This window comes from Trematosphaeria pertusa, assembly GCF_010094035.1.
Source record: "Trematosphaeria pertusa strain CBS 122368 unplaced genomic scaffold BU26scaffold_25, whole genome shotgun sequence".
Taxonomy (NCBI): Eukaryota; Fungi; Ascomycota; class Dothideomycetes; order Pleosporales; family Trematosphaeriaceae; genus Trematosphaeria; species Trematosphaeria pertusa.
In genome coordinates this window covers 447016-467284 of record NW_022987236.1, presented here as the reverse complement: position 1 = coordinate 467284, position 20269 = coordinate 447016, and the positions used below count along the sequence as shown (strand labels likewise).

General features: G+C 53.7%; 6 protein-coding genes across 6 annotated transcripts; 2 read left to right on the top strand and 4 right to left on the bottom strand.

Moving 5' to 3' along the window:
* Positions 1-162: 162 nt before the first annotated feature.
* Positions 163-2477, bottom strand: BU26DRAFT_496764 (uncharacterized protein). The gene is made up of 2 exons (XM_033826265.1): positions 1843-2477; positions 163-1785 (listed from the first exon to the last, which is right to left on the bottom strand). The coding sequence occupies exons 1-2, from the start codon at positions 2382-2384 to the stop codon at positions 405-407; spliced, it is 1923 nt and encodes a 640-aa protein (XP_033676270.1). The 5' UTR covers positions 2385-2477; the 3' UTR covers positions 163-404.
* An 880-nt stretch (positions 2478-3357) lies between these two features.
* BU26DRAFT_556370 (sterigmatocystin 8-O-methyltransferase precursor) lies at positions 3358-4848 on the bottom strand (the record flags this gene model as incomplete). The annotated part of the gene is made up of 5 exons (XM_033832378.1): positions 3358-3417; positions 3471-3884; positions 3935-4047; positions 4099-4280; positions 4355-4848. The coding sequence occupies 5 exons, from the start codon at positions 4846-4848 to the stop codon at positions 3358-3360; spliced, it is 1263 nt and encodes a 420-aa protein (XP_033676269.1).
* A 225-nt stretch (positions 4849-5073) lies between these two features.
* BU26DRAFT_556369 (benzoate 4-monooxygenase cytochrome P450) lies at positions 5074-6829 on the bottom strand (the record flags this gene model as incomplete). Its single annotated transcript, XM_033832377.1, has 4 exons — positions 5074-6003; positions 6061-6521; positions 6577-6727; positions 6785-6829. 4 exons carry the CDS (start codon positions 6827-6829, stop codon positions 5074-5076), a joined length of 1587 nt encoding a protein of 528 aa, XP_033676268.1.
* Positions 6830-7375: 546 nt separating this feature from the next.
* BU26DRAFT_184009 (uncharacterized protein) lies at positions 7376-9251 on the bottom strand. The gene is made up of 5 exons (XM_033820422.1): positions 8673-9251; positions 8536-8618; positions 8103-8479; positions 7981-8039; positions 7376-7933 (listed from the first exon to the last, which is right to left on the bottom strand). The coding sequence occupies exons 1-5, from the start codon at positions 8872-8874 to the stop codon at positions 7596-7598; spliced, it is 1059 nt and encodes a 352-aa protein (XP_033676267.1). The 5' UTR covers positions 8875-9251; the 3' UTR covers positions 7376-7595.
* A 275-nt stretch (positions 9252-9526) lies between these two features.
* On the top strand, positions 9527-10994 carry BU26DRAFT_611098 (FAD/NAD(P)-binding domain-containing protein; the record flags this gene model as incomplete). Its single annotated transcript, XM_033836037.1, has 3 exons — positions 9527-9556; positions 9605-10233; positions 10286-10994. The coding sequence occupies 3 exons, from the start codon at positions 9527-9529 to the stop codon at positions 10848-10850; spliced, it is 1224 nt and encodes a 407-aa protein (XP_033676266.1). The 3' UTR covers positions 10851-10994.
* Positions 10995-11806: 812 nt separating this feature from the next.
* Positions 11807-20102, top strand: BU26DRAFT_556367 (reducing type I polyketide synthase; the record flags this gene model as incomplete). Its single annotated transcript, XM_033832376.1, has 10 exons — positions 11807-12070; positions 12120-12264; positions 12314-12582; positions 12635-13068; positions 13121-13271; positions 13347-13958; positions 13989-14071; positions 14123-18758; positions 18810-19130; positions 19188-20102. 10 exons carry the CDS (start codon positions 11807-11809, stop codon positions 20043-20045), a joined length of 7773 nt encoding a protein of 2590 aa, XP_033676265.1. The 3' UTR covers positions 20046-20102.
* Positions 20103-20269: the final 167 nt, after the last annotated feature.

Sequence of the window (20269 nt, the reverse complement as noted above, 5' to 3'; positions counted from 1 at the left end):
GATGGAAGAGCGGATGCTGGTCATGCTTTGTGATGCTTGAGCGATGGCGATCTGGATGCGTGTTCGAGCCGTTCAACCGATGCGAAGGACGCTAGTCCAATTGAGGAATGGCGTTTGACAAGCCTTATCCCCTCTCTCAACATCATCGCATCCATGGCTTCGCTTTATACCTTCTCCCTTGGATTCGGAATGACTTAGAGGGAAACACATCCGGATACGATACTAGTGGTTCTTAAGCACCCTTTTGGAAGGGCTCCGCAGGCACCAGCGAGTCGAACACGACGGCCGCAACGAGAATATGATGGCGACGGACCTATCTTCCCAGATCCGCGTAAGAGCATAAGAGCCATTTCCATAAGCACTGGAGACATTTGCCGTAAGCCCATGTATTATGAGGTTTGTCCTCATGCCTTCACTCCCCTCCAAACCTCCAACCTCTCCCTCCCATCCACCCCCTTCTCCAGCCTTACCCTCTTCCTCATCGCCACGTCCTCCATATCCACACACCTCTCCACCTTCTCGTCTCTCAACTCTTCCTCCCGCACCCCATGCATCATCACCGCCAGCGCACTCGTCTTCCACACCCTCATCCTCCTCGCCTCCAACAGCGTCATCGCGAAAAGCAAAATAGTAGCAACCTCCAGCGCAACAGGAAGCGTAATCCACCACCAGCGCACGCGGATATACGTCACCGTCGTCGTAGAAAGACCGGTGACCGTGACGTTGTCTGCGCCGATCGCCGTGTTCGCGGTATCGGACCCCGTACCCCGGACTGCGGTCGACATAGAGAGAGCAAGCATGTCGAACACGCTGGGCAGCCCGCCGACTTGGAAGCGCTGGACAATGGGGGCGGTGGAGTGGCCGTCGCCGTTGGGGTCGCCGTTGACTGTTACTTCGCCTTCAATGGTGTCCTTGAAGAACTGCGTGATGAGGTTGGAAGCATTCTTGTTGACGAGAAATGTGCCATTAATTGTGCCCTTGGGGTAGGTAGGGCCCCAGGTGGTAGTGGCATTCATCAGCCCATCGACTGGGATCTCGAACGAAGCGTTGGAACCCGGCGGCTTGAAGTGGTACAGTGCACCGACGTCGTCGCCGCCGTCGGATGTGGTTGCAACGAGCGTTTCGTTGAGAAGGCCGTTGACGACGCTGGAGCGGTACTTCTTGACGCACCAGTAGAGCATGCACTCTTCCGCACTGACTGCAATGGTGGCATTTGGTCCTTCTGCTTCGGTATCAGTGAAGGTGTCGGGGATCTGGATAGTCGAGTAATTGAGCAGCGGGAAACCCGCCGTCAACACCGTCGCGTTGTAGCTTGCGCTCGCTTTCATAACGACGCGGTCCCCGTCGCTGACATCGATACCGCCGGTGTTGAATCCGTTTGGCAGAGACCAGTTGTACGTGTCAGTGCCAAATTCGTTAGTCCAATTGCGGAACAGTCTATCCGTGACATTTGCGCACTTGGAGCACACCGCGAGCGTTTCGAACTCAGGATACGTACAGTTCCCACTGGCGCAATTCGGCCGCGGGGCAAGAGCACTCATGGCAAAAGTGTCGTTAGTTGCACCGGTGAAGAACAGTCCTTGATAGATGGCTGCTCGCATCGCTGGGGGCACTTGGGGATGCGCGTACTTGGAATCTAAGCCGGCGTCGAAGAGGCGGCGTGATGGTATGACGGAGGAGTTTCCTGAACCTACGGGGCCGGGCTCGTAGCTCGCGATTTGCTGGAAGAAGGGGTCCATGGCCATGGATAGGATGGTGATGAGTGCTCCCATTGAAGCAATACTTCTATCAGCAAGTGGTTAGTCACTTGAATCAAAGGTAAAGTAAAGGATGGCAACGAACCTCCATCGTACGCTAATCAGTAGCATAGCGCTTCCCCAAGGGCCCCTACTAGCTTCATCGTACACCTCCATATCCGAGAGAGGATGCGGCTCACGCTTGAACCAGTGCCACCGCAACTGGCCAATAGTCGATGCCACAGGAACTAAAAGCGCAGACTTCATCACCACCGCCAACACGGATATTAGGGCATTGATGGTGATGTCGAACGGCCATTTCGGCAATGGCTGGTTGTCATGGAGCCCAAGAACGAGGAAAATGCCGCCCAAGCAGATGCAGCTAACCCATATGGAACAGACCTCCCAGAGCCAGAGGTCGGTTGCGAGTTGGGTGTAACGGTGTCGCTTTTGTTGCGACTTTTGGAGGCTTGACGTGGATGGGGTAGGTATTGCATGGGCCTGAGCCTGAGGCCGAGTGGGGATCTGAGGTGGGGAAGGTGTTCTAGGTTCGTTCAGTGGTTCGTTCAGTGGGACTGCAGCATACGCGTCCGAGCGCACGTGATGCGCACCACTGGAGTGGTCCGATATGGGCGACACAGGATCCATTTTCGAAATCTCATCGACTTGCGGATACGGTCGCCTTGATGGAAACGAGAGACGCGCAGGTGGTGTTTTTGAGTATCCATCACGTCCGGGCGGTCCATGACGGAGGTTCGTAATGCGGCGATATCAGATTGGGGGCTGCTTCAAGGCGGAAGCGTTTCAAGAATTACGCCCGATTACGCGCAACCCTTCATGCGCCGACTTATTGGATAATAATTGTAAACTAAGGCCTGTTTCTCGTGTAGCGGTTATTCAGCATCCAAGCGACGTTCGAGTTTGGGGCGCAGTGAATCCTCTGGCCCCAAAGTCTTACAGGCTGTGCCTCACAGCCTCGTCGATCCCGCCACGCCGTATTCATCCTCATATTTCAAGAAAATTGATACGTGATGGCTAGTTAGGAAAGGCAGGTTCTCTCCATAGGAGCGCACGCATGTCGTGAACCGCTCTCTGCGCTAGAAGTTAACAGTTGGCTCGCCCAGCAGTACAGTGCAGCACAACTTACCGCATGCTGCCGACTCAAATGGAAGCATCAAGACGAAATAGTGCTGAACAGGTGTCCTTCTCGTCTGTTATAGGCTTTGGAGACGTGATATTGGGGTTAAACTCCTCTGTTCCAGTTAAGTGTCACCGGCGCAAGGTAAGGCGACCGTCAGATCAGCGCTTCGCTCGACTCCTATCAGCTACCGGCAAAAAGACTTATCGCCAAAAAAAATTCCGGGATACGTCTCCCACTGTTGCGAGTGAGCTTTCGCTTCGTCGAAAGGTTGCAAAGAGGGTTCCCAAGGTTCCAAGCTTTGCCGAGGTCTACTTCCGGGACCATTCCGTAATCATATTAGCGTCTTCTATTCGTAAAAGGTTTAGCCCGGCTTCATGACCCGACGCGACCTCCGTCTTCCCCGACTTCCAGTAGACCTCTCGCCAGTCCCGCGCTTTTCCAACCTAGTAGTTGATACTCATAGTACGTCTCCTCTATGGTTTAGATATCCAAAACCACCTCGAGCAGCTTCATATCTCCCGTCCCGTGGATATCCTTAACCTGGCCGTCAAATTAGCCACTTCCATACAAATGCAACGCCGCGGGGGGCTCACTCGATATCTAGAATCCGCCGATTTGAGAAGGCCGCGAAAGTCGGCTTCCGTCCTCTGCTTCGCGCCCAACACGACCATCATCATGATGTCGACTTGCCGCAGGCGGCGCTCCTGGTAGAGAGTCGTCTCTCCGGCTGTGGGCAACACAATGTCGTTAATCAGGAGAGGCGTCTGAGGAGCGCTCTGTTCTAGCGCGGGCACCAGAGCTTTGAAGATGCGGATGCAGTCTTGGTCGTCCCAGTTGTGTGTAACGTATCGAAGCAGATATGCCGCTGCGCCGGCAATAGGCTCAGGTTCGAAGAAGCTGTGCTGCATGAATGCGACTCTGCCGTTCAAGTCCGAAATGTCGTTGCTCGAGGCTTGGGCTAGCATCGAGAGTGAGTCTTGGACGACCATTTGAAGATTCGGGAATGACTAGTGACTTCATGAGTGGGAGGCTGTCTAAGAAGCAAGATTTTGCTTACGCGGGCGAGTGCAATGCTCATGTGTCCGTTTCCTCCGCCTACATCAACGACTTTACCTGCGGTGACTTCATTCCATGGGTAGCTATCTCTCAAATCCTCGAATTGTCGTTCCACTGGATACTGGTCAGCATCTGCTCTCTATCCGTAGCATGTAGGAGGCGTACTCTTGCCAATGCCGGCCATGGCACTCGCAAATCGGCTTGCTCGTTTAGGGTCCTGCCGATAGAACTGAAACATCTCGGAGCCATGCCGAGTTACGAACGGATTGGTGGAGCGGCTGAATGCGAGGGGAGATGCTCTGAGGCTGGCCGATGTTTCCGGAACCGCCATGAAGAATTCATCCAACCTATGGTGAAGTCAGTGGGCACCCGCCTTCAACAAAGAGGCCGAGAATTCTTCGAAGAGGGCTGTTCAACGTACTGATAGTGGACCGCATCTCGCATATGTTGGTCTCTCACATAAAGGACGCTCCTCGAAGTGTGCTTGAAGACATCGGGCTTCACCTCCTCAAACACCCGGTCCGTTGCTAGAATCCTTAGGAATCTGCCGACTCTTTCTTCGTCAAGGCCGACAGCCTTGGATATCTCTTTTAGCTCGGCGCATCCGCTCTCCGGAATAGCATCGAAGAATCGGAACTCGCATGCAACTTGCCAGGCCGCTAGGTCGTACAGGGTACAAATCAGGTTACGAACCTCCGTCTTCGGACCGTTGACGAGCCTCAGTAGGTCATGAGCAGCGTCGTTCAAAGCAGTACGTAGGCTGGCGAACTGGGTCGTCTCTGGAATGCTCTCGGATGAAGGTTCGAAGGTTGGCTCGGGCAGACCATTCGAAGAAAGACCCTCCACGATTTGCGTTGCCGTTTGTTGGACCTGCAACGCCAAGCGGAGCAGATTGGAGTTCGCTTTGTCGGCCATGTTTTGAGTGTGCTTGAACGGACGGCTAGGTGTTCCTGAAGCTTTGGAAAGTGGAAGATGGAGGAGGGCTGGATGCCAACGGTCTTTAAATCTTTAGCGAAGGAAGTAGTACCTAAAACTCCCTAATCTTTCATTTCCACAAATATTGACTTCTGCACAGGGTCGAAGCACGTCCACCCGGCTTACCAACAATGCGAAACTCGTATTATCAACTAATTACACGTGTCAAATCACTCTCTTCCGGAACTGCACCAATGGCCCTTCTCGGATCGCCATATACGCGTCTCGCAACTGGAACTGGTTTCCGAGTCGCCTTCCCCAACCCAGACTCGGGTTTCCTTCCCCTAAAGCGCTTCCCGGAACTATCCTCACATCCATGCGAAATAAGGTTCTGCCCAGCAACATCATCAATTCCGTGATGGCTATGTGCTGTCCGATGCAGCTGCCCGAGCCCTTGAGAAACGGATTGAAGCCATTTTTCAGACGCGCCACTTCATCAGCGGTGATGTCATTCTCCTCTGAAACGAGCCATCTCTCGGGGCGATATGTATTAGCGTCGCCGTAGAATTCTTCACTGTGGCCGTTCGCCCAGCCTGCAGTCCCGACGACGACGCCTTCGGGATAGTATTCGCCGTCAATAGACATGCCTCCACGGAGCACTACACGAGGGAACTCACTCGGTCCCGGAGGAGCCATGCGCAGTGCTTCATCGATGCAAGCTCGAAGATAGGTACTGGATGTGAGTGCGGGCCCGGGTCGAATTTCCTCCGCGGAAGTGAAGGTCGTGCGGATTTCACGCGTCAGCTTATTGTAAACGCGAGGATCGCGACAGATGTAGAAGAATAAGGCGCTGATGGTAGTCGCTGTAGTGTCTCTTCCTGCAATGATGAGGAGGTGTGTCTCGGCCAGAAGTTCCTCTAGCGAGTAGGCGGGCGCTCCGGTATTCGGATCAGTCGCGGTACAAAGGAAGTGGAAGATGTCTTCGCGAACGTGGGAAGATTGCGACTTTCTTTCTAGCGCCAGTCCTTGAGCTACGCCTCTGGCGACGAAGTCATAATACTGCTGGACTTCTCTTGGTGCCACTGCTTCCAGAAGCCTGTTGAGACCGCGGGGTTTCAGCCAGACGACGAGGTCCAGAAACGGAGATTTTGTGACCTTGGTAAGTCAGTACTTCGAGTCTAACCGCTGTGGGTGCGAATGGGGCTATCTTACAGGATAGATAAACTGCATGAACTTGACGATGTGGCTTGGAATATCTATGAAAGGATTGTTGGTCGATGCCGCCTCTTTCGTGTCGAAAGATTTTCCGAAAAGTAAGTCACCGAACAGATCGAATACCAGCTTATCCGCCAATGGACTGATATCACGGGATGATGACCAGGCTGAGTCCTCCAGGTCAAGAGTCGCCAGCTCGTTCCACCTGTCGATGTGTCGGGCGATAGTATCCGATGCAGACTTGGTGGAACGCTCATTGAACGCAAGGCTCAGCAAACGCCGCTTCTTCGCATGGAGGACCGGATCCGTAGTGTTCAAGGTGTTCCGGTCGTTCTGGTTCCGTGGCCACGAGTCATAGAAGTTGGACTTCTTGACGTTTGCTCTGGACCCATAGATGCTATTAAAAGCCTGTGCGGAACAGAAGAGCACCATGTTCGGGGTCGCTCGGAACTTGTTTCCTACAATGCAAGGCGTTAACGCCGCGAAGAGTCCCTAATAGTAGATGATGCTTACCGTAGACTTGGAAGCATTGCCATATCCAAATATGTCTGTCGCCTTTGCAAGCATGATAGAATGATGGCCAGGAGGAAACCCTGGCGAGAAACGGGCCTGGGCATTTGGCCAAAGGGTGCAAGAAAACGTTGTAGATCGTCTTTCCGATAGCCTACGCGTGAAAATTTAGCTTCCATTCTATGTCCTCGCAGCTCCGATGGGCTCATACGTAGGCTACGACCAGAAAAACGGAGAGAAGAGTAAGAGAGGCCATGTTGAACTCAGCAAAGACCATGCCTGAATAGCCTTCCATGAGAGGTGCGACTCGCGTTCACATACTTTTGTAGCACAAATGGGTTGGTAATCAGATGGAGAAACCTCTCTACCGGCAGCCAACTCCGAGCCCAACGCATCTCAACTATTGAGGAACAGACGTTGTTTATCCTCGGGAATTACACGACAGGATGCAGAGCGTAAGGCAGACGCAGACCCCGGAGACTCGTTTGCCTTGTTGGATTTCATGGTCCTCACCGTTAACACACTTCGCCCCCCTCCATCTTGGGAAAAGCTAAACTGTGATTGGTTGTTTCTAAATGCAAATTGCTGAACGGTGATCCTACTGCAGTCTTCCCTTTGAGGCAGGTGTGATTGAAAGAGATATGGTGGTTCGACGTCTGTTGGGAACCGCTAGGCACTTCTCCAGCATTTACCACGGCAATACATGTGAAACGTTCAATTTCAAGACACGGCGAATTAGCGCCACAATTGTGGAGAATGAACGTGCCAGATTCAACTCCAAACGCGTCCTGACATAGACGAAGCACTCGCATGCGAGGGCAGCATGACACAGTATTCTCTGATACGTGATGAACTTCCATATAATCCCCTCTCGAATATATCGATGTTTGAGCGTCCTTAGGCAAATTCTAGAACTAACATACGAGTACTCATCGCCGCGGGTTTGGCGAGGCACGGCCTCAGCTTAATAATATGCCTATCTCATGATGGCAAGAGACTTGCGCCATGGTTCGCTGTCTTCTTTACACGCGTGAAGTCTGGTGCACCACAGTATCCGTATCCGTGCCTACAGTCCACAACTCATACTCGTGGACCATAGCATCCCCGCTGCGTTTGCCGGGCCTGCCAGCACTCTCCGCACTCCTGGCCGGCGACGTCGATGCCCCTGGGCTTCCATCACCTCCTGACCGTAACGCTGAGCGACTTCGACTACTTCTCAGCAAGCTCCGTGAGTAGCTCACGACGGTTCTGGACGCAGCGTATGTCTTGGTCCAGACGGGTCGATACATGGGCAGGCAGGCGCAGACAAAGGCAGCGGTGAGATGGATGCCGGACCAGAGATGCACAACGATGTAGTCCGCTAACGCCACGTTAGTTCAGAAACGAAGTTGTTTGCGTAGACCTCACGGATCTTCTCCCCTGGCTTGTACACCTTTGCCAGGCGGATAATTCCCGATATGATGACACTGTTGTAAAATCACACCAGTCAGCCTTCGATCTACCAGAGTCAATCGACTAGTGAGCCTTACAACGCGCCGAGTAGGAAGATGGCGAGAATGGATAGGCGGGATCTCAGAGAGAGCGATAGTTTCAGCACCGGGCGTACAGGAAGCGCCAGGATCCCGATCGTGATGAAGATTTCCAGAATGCCGTTAGCGAGGACGAAAACTATGTAGCTTCCGCATTTGTCGAGATCTTTCATCTTCCAAAAGTTGGAGGGAGGGATGCATAGGAGGAAACCTCCAATGGCACTGCCGATGCCCCATGCTCCGATGAGGCAAAAGAGGATCCACGAGTTTCGAACGAAGCCGCTTTCCAATCGGAAGATACGAAGGTAGAAGCAAATGATACTGAAGCAAATGCACATTACGCATGGGTGCCAGAGTGTCGAGTTGACGTCGCTGATCTGCACAGATGAGTAAGTCTTGCCATGTCGGTATAGACAAGTATTTTCGGACATACAAGAAGGAAGTTTTCTGCCGCTTTGCGTTCGCCATGGCTGATAAGCACAGCGGCTGGCTGTCCGCCGTGGCTCTGGAAAAGAGCTGCTTGCCTATCAGTTGCGTCTCAAATCGCAACATAGTTGAAGTGCAGCTTACACCATAGAAGCAGGCCTTCTACTATATAATTCAAACACGCAGCGGCCAAGATCCAGAAATCGTCCCATCCAAATCGCAGTTCTTCACGGGAGAGCTTGCACAAAAACCGTAGGCCGACTGCTACGAGGACAACCGCACAGCGGACGACGAGAGTTCGAAATTCGTGAAATGCGTTTTCGCTCCATCCGTCAAAGCCAGCCATGGTATCTTGATCGAGGCTTATACACGAAAAAGGCTAATGGGTAGTACAATAAACAAGCTAATGGGGCGGCGTAGGGCAGCGCAGTGGGAGACTAGAGGCTAGGTAGGCAAGGCTGCGGCGAGGCAATGAGCAGCCTTTAGGAGAAGGTTGACACTGGAAGCGAACCCATATCGCTAAGGACCAATAAAGTACGCCCAACTCGTGGAACAACAAGCCCATTGGCTACCAAGTCCGTTGGATTTTGTACTCCCCGAGGGTAAATTGTTATGGGCCAATCCACCGTCATCATCGTAGGTTGCATGATATTGGCGTTCGCCACATACCTAGGTATGCGCATGGTCAATTGATTGATTGATCCTTTCCTCCCATGCACACGGACCCGAGTAATCCGCCAACTTGGGTTAAGTGCAATGATAACAACGTAGTTCGTGAAGCATGCAGTATTATCTCGCGCTGACAGTGACCAGATACCCGGAACGCATGGGACCCAGCCGCCCAGCTAGGACTCACGCCATGATAAGCGGCGCAGCCACGGCGCCTGCGCATTCGAACAGCGTCCATGGATTCAGACTTCCCACAGGCACTCAGCGCAGAGTTGCGTTTCAAACCCATCGACAAGCGATAGCTGCAACCCAGAGTCTACTCAACACAAATGGCACCGGAGGCGTTCGATGCCGTGGTAGTAAGTGCTGCACCTTCATGCATCTCTATCCTGCTGACACCGCGATAGGTAGGAGGCTCGATCGCGGGCCTCATGCACGGCATCGTGCTGAAAAACCTCGGGCGCAACGTGCGCGTTCTCGAAAGCCGCCAACCTCGTCAACTCAAGGCCCAAGCAGCGGGGTTGAGTCTTGGCCCAGAGGCGCAAAAGCTGGTGCAGATGTACCTGCCTGAAGGGGATCCGTACGCCTGCGAAACTCGCATCACGCAAATACTCAGCAGTGAAGGGATTGTCTTGAATGAGATCCCGCCGGCCATTTCAGTCATCACGTCGAGTTGGAGCGTCGTGTTTGACAGACTGAGGGCGAGGTTCGAAGAGCCTGAGGAGGGCAAAGGAAAGACCTCTTTCGAAACGGGGCAAAGAGTTACAAGCGTCGAAGACAAGGGCGACTTTATCCTCGTGCGTATCCAAGGCGAGTATGGAGGCGACGAGAAGACCATACAGTCGAAGCTCGTGATAGCAGCTGATGGAGCGCGTTCCACTATTCGAAGCCAAGTTATGGCCGATGTCAAGCCTGAATATTCTGGATATCTCGCCTGGCGAGGCTGCGTCCCAGAAGCTAAGACGCCTGAGGCAATGAAAGGTGCTCTGGATGGTAAAATGATTATGGCAATGCTCAAAGGCGGCTGCATCATTTCGTAAGGCTCTTGTATATCTCAACGGGGTTCGCCTGCTCATGTCGGGAACCAGGTACTTAACGCCCGGTCTCGATGGAAGCACTGCCCCCGGAGAGCGCCTTCTCGACTGGTGCTGGTATGAATATTGCGATGGCGAATCCCCTGCGTTTGGCGAGATAATGACCGATGCGGCCGGGCATCGACATAATCAGACCGTCCCGCGCGGGGGTCTCAGCGAGAAAGTTTGGGAACGACAATTAGCTCATGCTGGAGAGGTTCTGCCCGCACATTGGATGGAGATTGTGAGGGAAGCCGATCTCCCCCTCGTCACAGCGATCCGCGGATTTGAGGGATCGAAGGCATCCTTCTGGGGAGGGAAGTTATTACTGGCTGGTGAGGCTTTCACTCAAATGCGGCCCCATTTGGGCCTGGGATGTAATCTTCCTGCACTCCAAGCTTTGACCCTCCTGGAGGTGTGGAAGGGGGAAAAGGCTCTTGGCGACTGGGAGAATGAAGTGGTTGAGTACGCGAAGGAGTTTGCGCTCCGCAGCAAAGCCGCAGGACACTTTGGGATGACTGGTAAATGGCCGGAAGGGTATGTTCCGCCCTATCTGCGGAAGGCAGCTTCGAAAGCTTAGCGGTAGTCCCTGGGCCATGCGCAGTTGAGCGGGCAAACCAGAGAGGAGGGGCACCACATGGACCTCGACAAAATGGCGCCCATGCCGGCCAGTGAGATTGTAGCCATGCTATCATCTTCCTATCTCATCCATCAGGATCTATGCACATTTGCAAAATCCTTCTGCGCCTAGGCTATACGCCATTAATTTTCGCTCACCGAGGCATGCGCCAAGCGGGCCGATTTTGAACGGGCCCAAGGCCCTGGTAGTCGTATGAAAATCAAAGTGGGCGGGCGTCCTCAGGTCCATGGAGCCTTGGAAGCATCCCCACACCTCCGCGACGGGAACGGCCCGGCCCACAGAACACCCCTGGATCGGCGGATAAATAGCTCGCCGGAACTTTAGTTCCCCGCAGCGGAGCATACACGAAACCGGAAAAGAAGCTCTCGCCCCCGCCCTGAACGTGCGTCGGGAACCAACGGACCAATCACCCCACTTGCCCATGCGCGCGGTAGGATTCTGTTCAATAACGGCACTTGTTTCTGGCGCCTCGGCCGGTGCGGGAAGATCATCGCTTTGCAGAGCTTGGGTGACGAACCCGTGTCCGGCCCCCATCATGAAACCATACCCCAAGATCTATCTCTGAGCATGGAAGTAGAAGCCGTGTCACCAAGCTGATGTTCACGTCGGATTTTCAGGGTCTTCGAAGGGGCGGAGAACCATGCTGCAAATGTCTCGATCCTAGCATTGGGAGCAGTGTAGTTGCAGATGACTGGATGGTAGATTGGGCTTCCATATGAAAGGCCCTTCGAGTCCGACGTTGCGATGAGGCGTCTGGTACGAAGTCGGAACTCTGGAAGCCAGGTAGAGAGCCCTCACACTTTTCGAGTTATCTGCTCTTGCTATTATATGATACGTGAAGCCGGATCACGGACTGATCATCGCATTCGTCTTTCGCTTTCCTAGAACCATTCGCAATGGCTCCCCCATATCTCGAAGAACCACTCGGCGATGGCTCGTGGGCCGCCCCAGCCAGGGGACACTCTGAACATATATCGACGCGACCGGAACTAGAACCCATTGCCATAATTGGGTTCGCCTTTACGTTTCCGGGCGGGGTGACTTCTGAGGAGAGTCTATGGGACATGTTGATTAACGGTCGAGTTGATGAAGCGAAATACGCGGAGGATAGGTTCAGCGACAATGCTTTCAGGTCGATGCTCGATCGGGAACCTGGAAATGTGAGGCGAACGTTTACATTTTAGTTGGCACGAGACTAAGCAATATCAGTTACCGGCCCAGGGAGCGCACTTCCTGAACGAGGATATCAGTGCTTTTGATGCTCCGTTCTTCTCCATTTCGTCCGCCGAGGCGGCCGGTATGGATCCGCAGCAAAGGAAGCTCCTGGAGACGACTTACTGGGCTCTCGAGAATGGTACTGTGCCTCGCTAATCACACTGTAATGGAGCGTTAACTCTGCGTAGCCGGATTACCCACGGAGTCCATACGCGGCTCAAAGACGTCAGTCCACGTCGGCTGCTTCACGGGCGACTACAACTTAATGCAGTGCAAGGATCCAGATACTATGCCGACATACCACGCTACAGGAAGTTCTGGGGCGATCCTCGCTAACCGAATTAGTTGGTTCTTCGACTTGAAAGGACCAAGCGTGACGGTAGATACGGCATGCTCGAGCAGTTTAGTGGCTCTCGACCAAGCCTGCCAAGAGCTCCGCCGGAAGCAAACGTCTACGGTAAGCTTCTAGGCCATGCACTTTCAGTACTTCCGCTGACCACCGCGATCAGGCTATCGTCGGCGGTTGCAATATAATCTGCACTCCCGAGTCGTTGACCACCATTGGCAGGATGGGGTTCCTGTCCCCGGATGGCCTTTGCCATAGCTTCGATGAACGCGGTAGCGGATATGCTCGCAGCGAAGGATTCGGTGTACTAATACTCAAATGTGTTTCGGATGCGATCCGTGATGGAGATTCGATCCGAGCCGTACTGCGTGCGACCGCCACGAACCAAGATGGAAGGACCGTCGCTCTGGCGCAGCCTTGTGCAAAGGCTCAAGAAAGCTTGCTACGCTCCACTTACGAAGCTTTCAATCTTGACAGAAGCCTAACGAGGTTCGTCGAAGCCCACGGAACAGGGACGGCTGTCGGAGATCCGATTGAGGCCAACGCCTTAGGACAGTCGTTTGGGGACGTTTGCGACGAGGCGAGGCCCATATTCCTGTAAGCTCTATTGCGGTTGCACAAACGTTCAGCATCGCTAACGCCGCCATAGAGGCGCGAGCAAGGCGAACCTGGGGCACTTGGAAGCCGCGAGCGGTATTGCCGGGATTATCAAAACCATCCTCGTATTGGAAAAAGGCATCATTCCCCCGATTGCGCAGCTTGAGCGTGTTAATGGTAGAATAACCGCGCCGAATTTGAGAGTAAGTCTACTCTATGTTCCGTTAGTAACCAGCTGACAAGTCGAGTTTCCTACCGTCTGCACTCCATGGCCGCAGGATGGCCTCCGGAGAGCGTCCGTTCAGTCATTTGGGTTTGGTGGCACGAACGCCCATGCCGTTCTTGATGACGCATACCACTTCCTACAAACCCGTGGCGTTGTGGGCAATCATCGTGCCGAATCCATGTCATCCGCCACCAACCAGGGAAGCCTCTTAGCGCAATCCAGTGCGCCAAAGCTCCTCGTGTGGTCGGCTCCAGACAAGGATAGCTTAAAGAGGGTTATTAGCTCCTATGTGGATTACTTCAGCCGGGAGCTTGCCGACCGAGAGGCCAGCGAGAGATGGCTCCATCGTCTGGCACACACTCTAGGCAAGAGGCGAACCTCATTCCCTTGGAAATACTTCCAGGTCACCGATTCTTCGAGCCAGCTACAGAAGCTCGAAGTCAGTTCAATGAACCTCAGGATGGCTCTCGACGACCGTAAGCTCGCGCTGGTGTTCACTGGGCAAGGCGCACAATGGCCAGGCATGGGCCACGACCTGCAGAAATACCCCGTTTTCCGTGAGAGCCTGCTCTTGTCAAACAAATACCTCAAGAGTATTGGTTGCGAATGGTCACTGACGAACGCCTTTGATGGTAACTTGGATCTGGATATTAGTTGCGCGGAGGTCAGTCAATCAATCTGCACTGCGTTGCAGATTGCATTGGTGAATTTGCTGCGATCGTTCGGTGTGTCATTTACTTGCGTTATCGGACACTCGTCAGGAGAAATAGGCGCAGCGTAAGTGTCTCGAGAAATGCGTGCAAAAAGGGGAACTAACAATGCTGCTAGATATGCGATCGGGGCGTTGTCTGCACGAGCCGCCATGATGCTCGCTTGCTTCCGCGGAAAACTGTCCGACCGTCTGGCAAAGTGCACGACATATCGTGGCTCAATGATGGCGGTGGGACTCTCCGAAGATGAAGTGGCTCCGTACCTGCAGTCGCTCAAAGCGGAGATCCCGACGGCCGACGTCGTTGTTGGTTGCATCAACAGCCCGCGCAGTATAACCCTCTCCGGTGAAGGATCTCAAATCGCTGCCTTGCGAACGACTCTCCAGAAGGATGGCGCCTTCGCGCGTATTCTCAAAGTCCCCGTAGCTTACCACTCTCACCAGATGAGTGCGATAGCCTCAGAATATGAGTCATTGATTAAGGGCATCGACGAAGGCGACCACCACTCCAATAGGGCCGTCATGATCTCTTCCGTTACCGGAATGAAAGTCTTGAAGGAGACGCTTCGCAATCCGCAGTACTGGGTGTCGAACCTCGTATCACCCGTCCGGTTCTCCGAGGCACTGTCTCACGCAATAACTCGAAGCCAAGGTGACGTGCAGCTTAGCTCCGAGATAGATACAATGCACAGCATCCTTGAGATTGGACCGCATTCGACTCTGCAGGGTCCAGTGAGAGAGATACTGCAGAAGGCTGCCCCAGACGCAGGCATAACGTATCATTCGACCTTGAGTCGAAACCAGCCTTCTATCCCTTGCATCCTAGGAGCTTTGGGAGAGCTCTTCTGCAAAGGCCATGTGGTCAACATCTCGGAAGTCAATCGCAACTACCACAACGCTAAAAGTCAGCCTTCAGCGATCCTGGGTCTTCCGCGGTATCCTTTCGATCATTCCAACAAATATTGGGCAGAGTCTAGAGTCAGCAAGAATTTCAGATTCCGCCCTCATCCGCCTCATGACTTGCTAGGCGTTCCAGTACCGGACTGGAACCCAATGGAACCGAGATGGCGGAATATGTTGCGGATTGAGAGACTACCCTTCATCGAGGACCACAAGATAAACGACTCCATCGTCTATCCTGCAGCAGCAATGATAGCCGCCGCTCTCGAAGGCGCGCGACAGCTAGTTGATGGTCGAGAGATTCGTGCCTATGAAGTGAGGGAGGCCGCCTTCATAAATGCGTTAGTTTTTCCGAACATCTCGACCGAGATCGAGGTGGAGCTCCGGTTTAGACAGGTCGTTCAAAAGGATTCGGCGCAAGTAGACAAGTCCACTTATGAGTTCCGCTTATACAGTTATCAGAACGAAACCTGGACGCACCATTGCCAAGGTATAGTTTGTGCGTTGTATCGGACGGACCGGAAGTCGTACTTTACGCAGAAGGACCCAGTACAGGCAGCGTTGCAACAAGCCGTCGAGGTTTTCAGTGGAATGGAAACTAGCCAAGCGAGGAAGCTTGAGAAGTCCGCGCTATATGAGCAACTCCTCCGACGGTTCGGATATCAGTATGGAGCAACATTCCAGGGACTACACAGCGTGTTCTCTGATGGCCAGAGTAAGGCCACCGCACGCATCCTGCCACTGTCTGAACAGGACAAGGATCGAGCTCGAATTCGGCAGCCTCACATCATTCATCCCGCGATCCTTGATGCTGTTCTCCAACTGGCGCTGGTGGCAGCTGCTAAGGGTGGGAACAATCCGATTCCGACTATAGTGCCACAGCGGGTACAGCGGCTCTGGGTTTCCACTGCTGGGCTCCGCTTTCTAGACGACGACAACATCTGTGTCATCGCAGAATCCGCTATGAGGAGCAGACGGAAAATGGAGGCGTCGGCGTCTGCATTTTGCCCCGGAAGTAACGAATTACTGGTCGAAATCGATGGCTTCGAAGGAACTTCCGTCTCAAAAGTCGCGACCAATGCATCCATGCCAGAGGAAGCGGTTGGACACCTTTGCTTCCGAATGGAATGGCATCCAGATGTCGACTGCATGAGCCGTGAGCAGATAATGGCTCACTGCTGGAGCAGCATAACGCCTGAAACACAAGAGAAGGACCTGATCGACTTCGAGCGCGAGGTTACGGTACTAATCTTCCACTCTCTCATCCAAGCCCAGCAGAGGCTGGCTTCCGAACCAATCACATTTACGAGACCGTACTTCGATAAATACGTGCGGTGGATGAAGTCGCAAATCCAAGCTTTCGAATCGGGGCAGTATCCTGAAGTTCGGGCCCGATACTTATCTCTGGAGAAGAACCCGAACGAGATGAGCAGGGTGCGACGGCTGGCGGATACCAACGGCATGTGGCGCTTCTACGGTGCCGTCGCCGATAACCTCTTCAACATGCTGAGCGGAAAGTTGGACCCTTTACAGCTGCTCTTTGGTGACGACTATGCGACAGACTTCTACAATGAGAGCAATCGCTATTCGCGATGCGGACATGCGCTTGCAAACTATCTTGAATTGCTTGCCCATAAAAACCCGGGAATGCGGGTCCTTGAGGTGGGCGCTGGCACTGGATCCACGACGAGAATGGCGTTGCAAGCCCTGAAGACCCAGGAGGATGAGGAGTTGCCGGAAAGTGCTCGCCTCTGTAGATGCTCTCGGTACGACTTCACAGATATCTCGCCTTCGCTGGTCGGCGCCGCGCAAGAGGAATTCGGACCCGCCCATCCCAGAATGGGATTCAGTCGTTTGGATGTCGAGTGGAATCCGGGAGATCAAGGCTTCGAACTCGGATCCTACGATGTGATCATCGCCGCGAGTGTTTTGCATGCTACGGCGGATATTTCCGAAACGCTTAGGAATGTAAGGGCGTTGCTCAGACCAGGAGGGAAATTGCTCCTGTTCGAGAACGTAAGACCCGACCACGTTCGCATGGGATCCGCTTTTGGCTTGCTCCCCGGATGGTGGCTGGGTGTTGAGGATTCTCGGCAAAACTCCCCATGCCTCAGCGAAGATCGGTGGAATGTAGCTTTAAGGAGCAATGGCTTCTCCGGTGTCGACGTCGAATTTCGAGATTTCGCATCTGAGGAGTGCCACGAGACCAGCGTTATCGTCTCCACTGCCGTGGATCGCTCACTGGTGCATGACCTTGCAAGGAATGGGACTAGCTGGCCTCTGATCATAGCCAACGTGCACGATGCGACGGAAATGGCACTCGCAGAAAGAGTGCGGCTTTCGTTGCAGACCAATCTTGGTCTTCCATGCATTATGGGTTCTTTGGAAGTCACAGCGGCAAGCCCAGCACATGCCGGAAGAGACTGCATCCTTTTGAGCATAAAGCATGCCTCCAAGTCCCTCATGGAGGCCGAGGGGTCCTTCCTCGCTGTTCGATCTCTGGTCAAGTCCTGCTCTAGTATCCTCTGGGTGACAGATGGAGGTGGAAAACAACCTCTGAGCCCAGACCATGGGATTGTTCAAGGACTATCCCGCACCGTCCGGAGAGAGAAGAATGACCTTCGCTTCACTACCCTTGCATTGGAGTCTCCGGAGGTTCGCTTTTACCAGCATGCGGACATGGTTATTCAAGTGTATCGACAAATGGCGGAAGCAAAAGATGTCACGTCGTATGAGCCCGAGTTTGTAGAGATTAACGGGGTCCTCCACACGAACCGAATATTAGAAGCGCCCAACCTCAATGCCAGCGTCTCCCGCTCGATGTCGGGCTATGACAATCGGCCCCGCAAGTTTGGGCACAGCGTCCCCTTGAGGTTATCGACAGGGTCCGATACCGGCCTCCATTCTTTGCGCTTCGAGGACGACACGGATGTTGCTCTTCCACTTGAAGAGGACGAGATCGAAATCCAGGTGAAAGCAGTAGGCTGCAATTTTATGGACGGCCTTTCGGCTCTCGGACGGGTCGATGTGGACTTCATAGGTCTCGAAGTGACAGGAACAGTCAGCAAGACGGGCTCCAGAGCCTGCGCACTACAAGTGGGTGATGAAGTCATTGCATTTAGTCTGGACGCATACAGAACGTACGTCCGAACGAAAGCGTGTCTGGCCATGCCCTTACCACCGAGCCTCTCATTCGTACAGGGAGCCTCGATTCCGATAAACTTCGCAACGGCGTACCGAGCTCTCTTTGGTATTGCGAGGCTGCAGAGGGGAGAATCGGTCCTGATTCATTCCGCAGCAGGTGGCACGGGTCAGGCTGCATTACAGCTTGCGGGGCATGCCGGCGCGAAGGTTTTCGCTACAGTGGGATCCGACCAGAAAAAGCAGTTTCTAGTCGATTACTATGGTCTCCAAGCTGACCACATTTTCTCAAGCAGGGACAACTCCTTCGTAGGCGCTATCCGTAAGGCCACTGCGGAAATAGGCGTCGATGTGATGTTGAACTCACTTTCTGGCGAGCTTCTGCACGCTAGCTGGGAGTGTATAGCTCCATACGGACGGTTCGTCGAAATAGGAAAGAACGACATCCGGCAAAGGTCGCGCATCGACATGGCTCCCTTTGCTAGGAACACAACATTCGCGTCCGTGGACCTAGCTGCAATGATTCGACAATGCCCAGAAACGGCGGGGAGGCTGCTGCATAACGTGGCCGACATGGTCGTCAAAGAGCATGTCCGGACATTGGAGACGACAACCTATAGTGTCAACCGGATCGAGGACGCACTGAGGTTTCTTCTGAGTGGGAGGTCGCAAGGAAAAGTCGTCATTAAAGTCGAGGAAGGGGCCATAGTCCAGGTATGCGTAGCCGGAATGTGATAGCCGATAACAAATACTGATTGAAGAAAGGCAACAACGCGTCTTGGGCGGGGCAGCCTCTTTGCTCAGGACGCTACCTACGTCATTGCGGGAGGTCTTGGTGGCCTAGGGCGTAGTATCGCTCGGTGGATGGCGACAAGGGGCGCACGAAATCTGCTTCTGCTATCTCGCTCCGGGATTGAGCAGCCGAAGGCGTCCAAGTTCATCCACGATATGAGATCACAAGGAGTTCAGATTGAGTGCCCACGATGCGATGTCAGTGACGCAAGGGCGTTGAGTGTTGTTCTGGAGTCCAGGAGTCTGCACATGCCGCCCATCCGAGGATGTATCCAGGCATCTATGGTTCTCAAGGTAGGTAGTTTTTTTATGGTCGGTCCCGTTGACGTTATCGGGGCTGACGTGTGACAGGACTCTGTTTTCGAAAACATGACCTGTGCGGATTTTAATGCGCCGCTCGCTACCAAGGTCAAAGGATCCTGGAACTTGCATTCCCTTCTTCCCTCTGATCTGGACTTCTTCCTCATGCTGTCCTCGGTGGCAGGAATATTTGGAAGTGGAGGACAAGCGAATTACGCCGCTGGGAATACCTACCAGGACGCACTGGCTCGATATCGGGTTCGATCAGGACAGAAAGCCGTCTCCCTCGATCTTGGAACAATGCTTTCGGAAGGCTATCTAGCCAACGCCCCGGAAACGATGGATCGTCTGGCAAAGACGGACGGATTGCAGCCAATCAGCCAAGAGGCTTTGTTCGCGCTTCTGGAACACTATTGCGATCCCTCGGCGGATTCAGGACATCAGCTCATCCTGGGGCTTGGAATACCAGCGGACCTGGGTGCAAAGGGTATTCAACAACCATGGTGGTCTGAGCAGCCGTTGTTTCGCGCCTTGCACCAAATACCGGGAGACGAGCACGCCGAAGCGCCGGCCGAATCCAAGGATGAGAAGGCCATCGAAATAGGCCATGCATTCCGCAGCGTAAAGGACGTGGAGCAGCTCAGGAGCCTCGCCGTCGAAGCGCTTATCAAGCGCTTGAATCGTATAATGCCGGGAACGGTTGGTGGGGAGCGCGAGGAAAGAAGCACAAAGCTCAAAGCACCACTTCATAGCCTGGGTATCGATTCTCTCGTGGCTGTGGAGCTTCGAAATTGGTTCTCCAAGGATATGGGCGCGGATATCGCTACCTTCGAGATCCTGGGCGGTATGGGACTGGAGAAACTGGCTGCCGCACTCGTCGCGCGTAGCACACTGGTTCTGAGGAATTAGACGGGAGAATGTGACGAGACTGGGGGTGCCTGACAAGCGCCGTCTGATAGAAGGAAAGACGGGAATGGGGATGTTGACATGAGGTTGCTTACATAGCGGGCTTGGCGTGTTTTAGACTGCTGTAACGGTGTAAGGGCCTCGGCATCTAATGAAACGCCGACTCAACCCCACGAGGCGTCTATCCATCACCATCGCCATAGCCTCTCTCTTCAATATACATCACA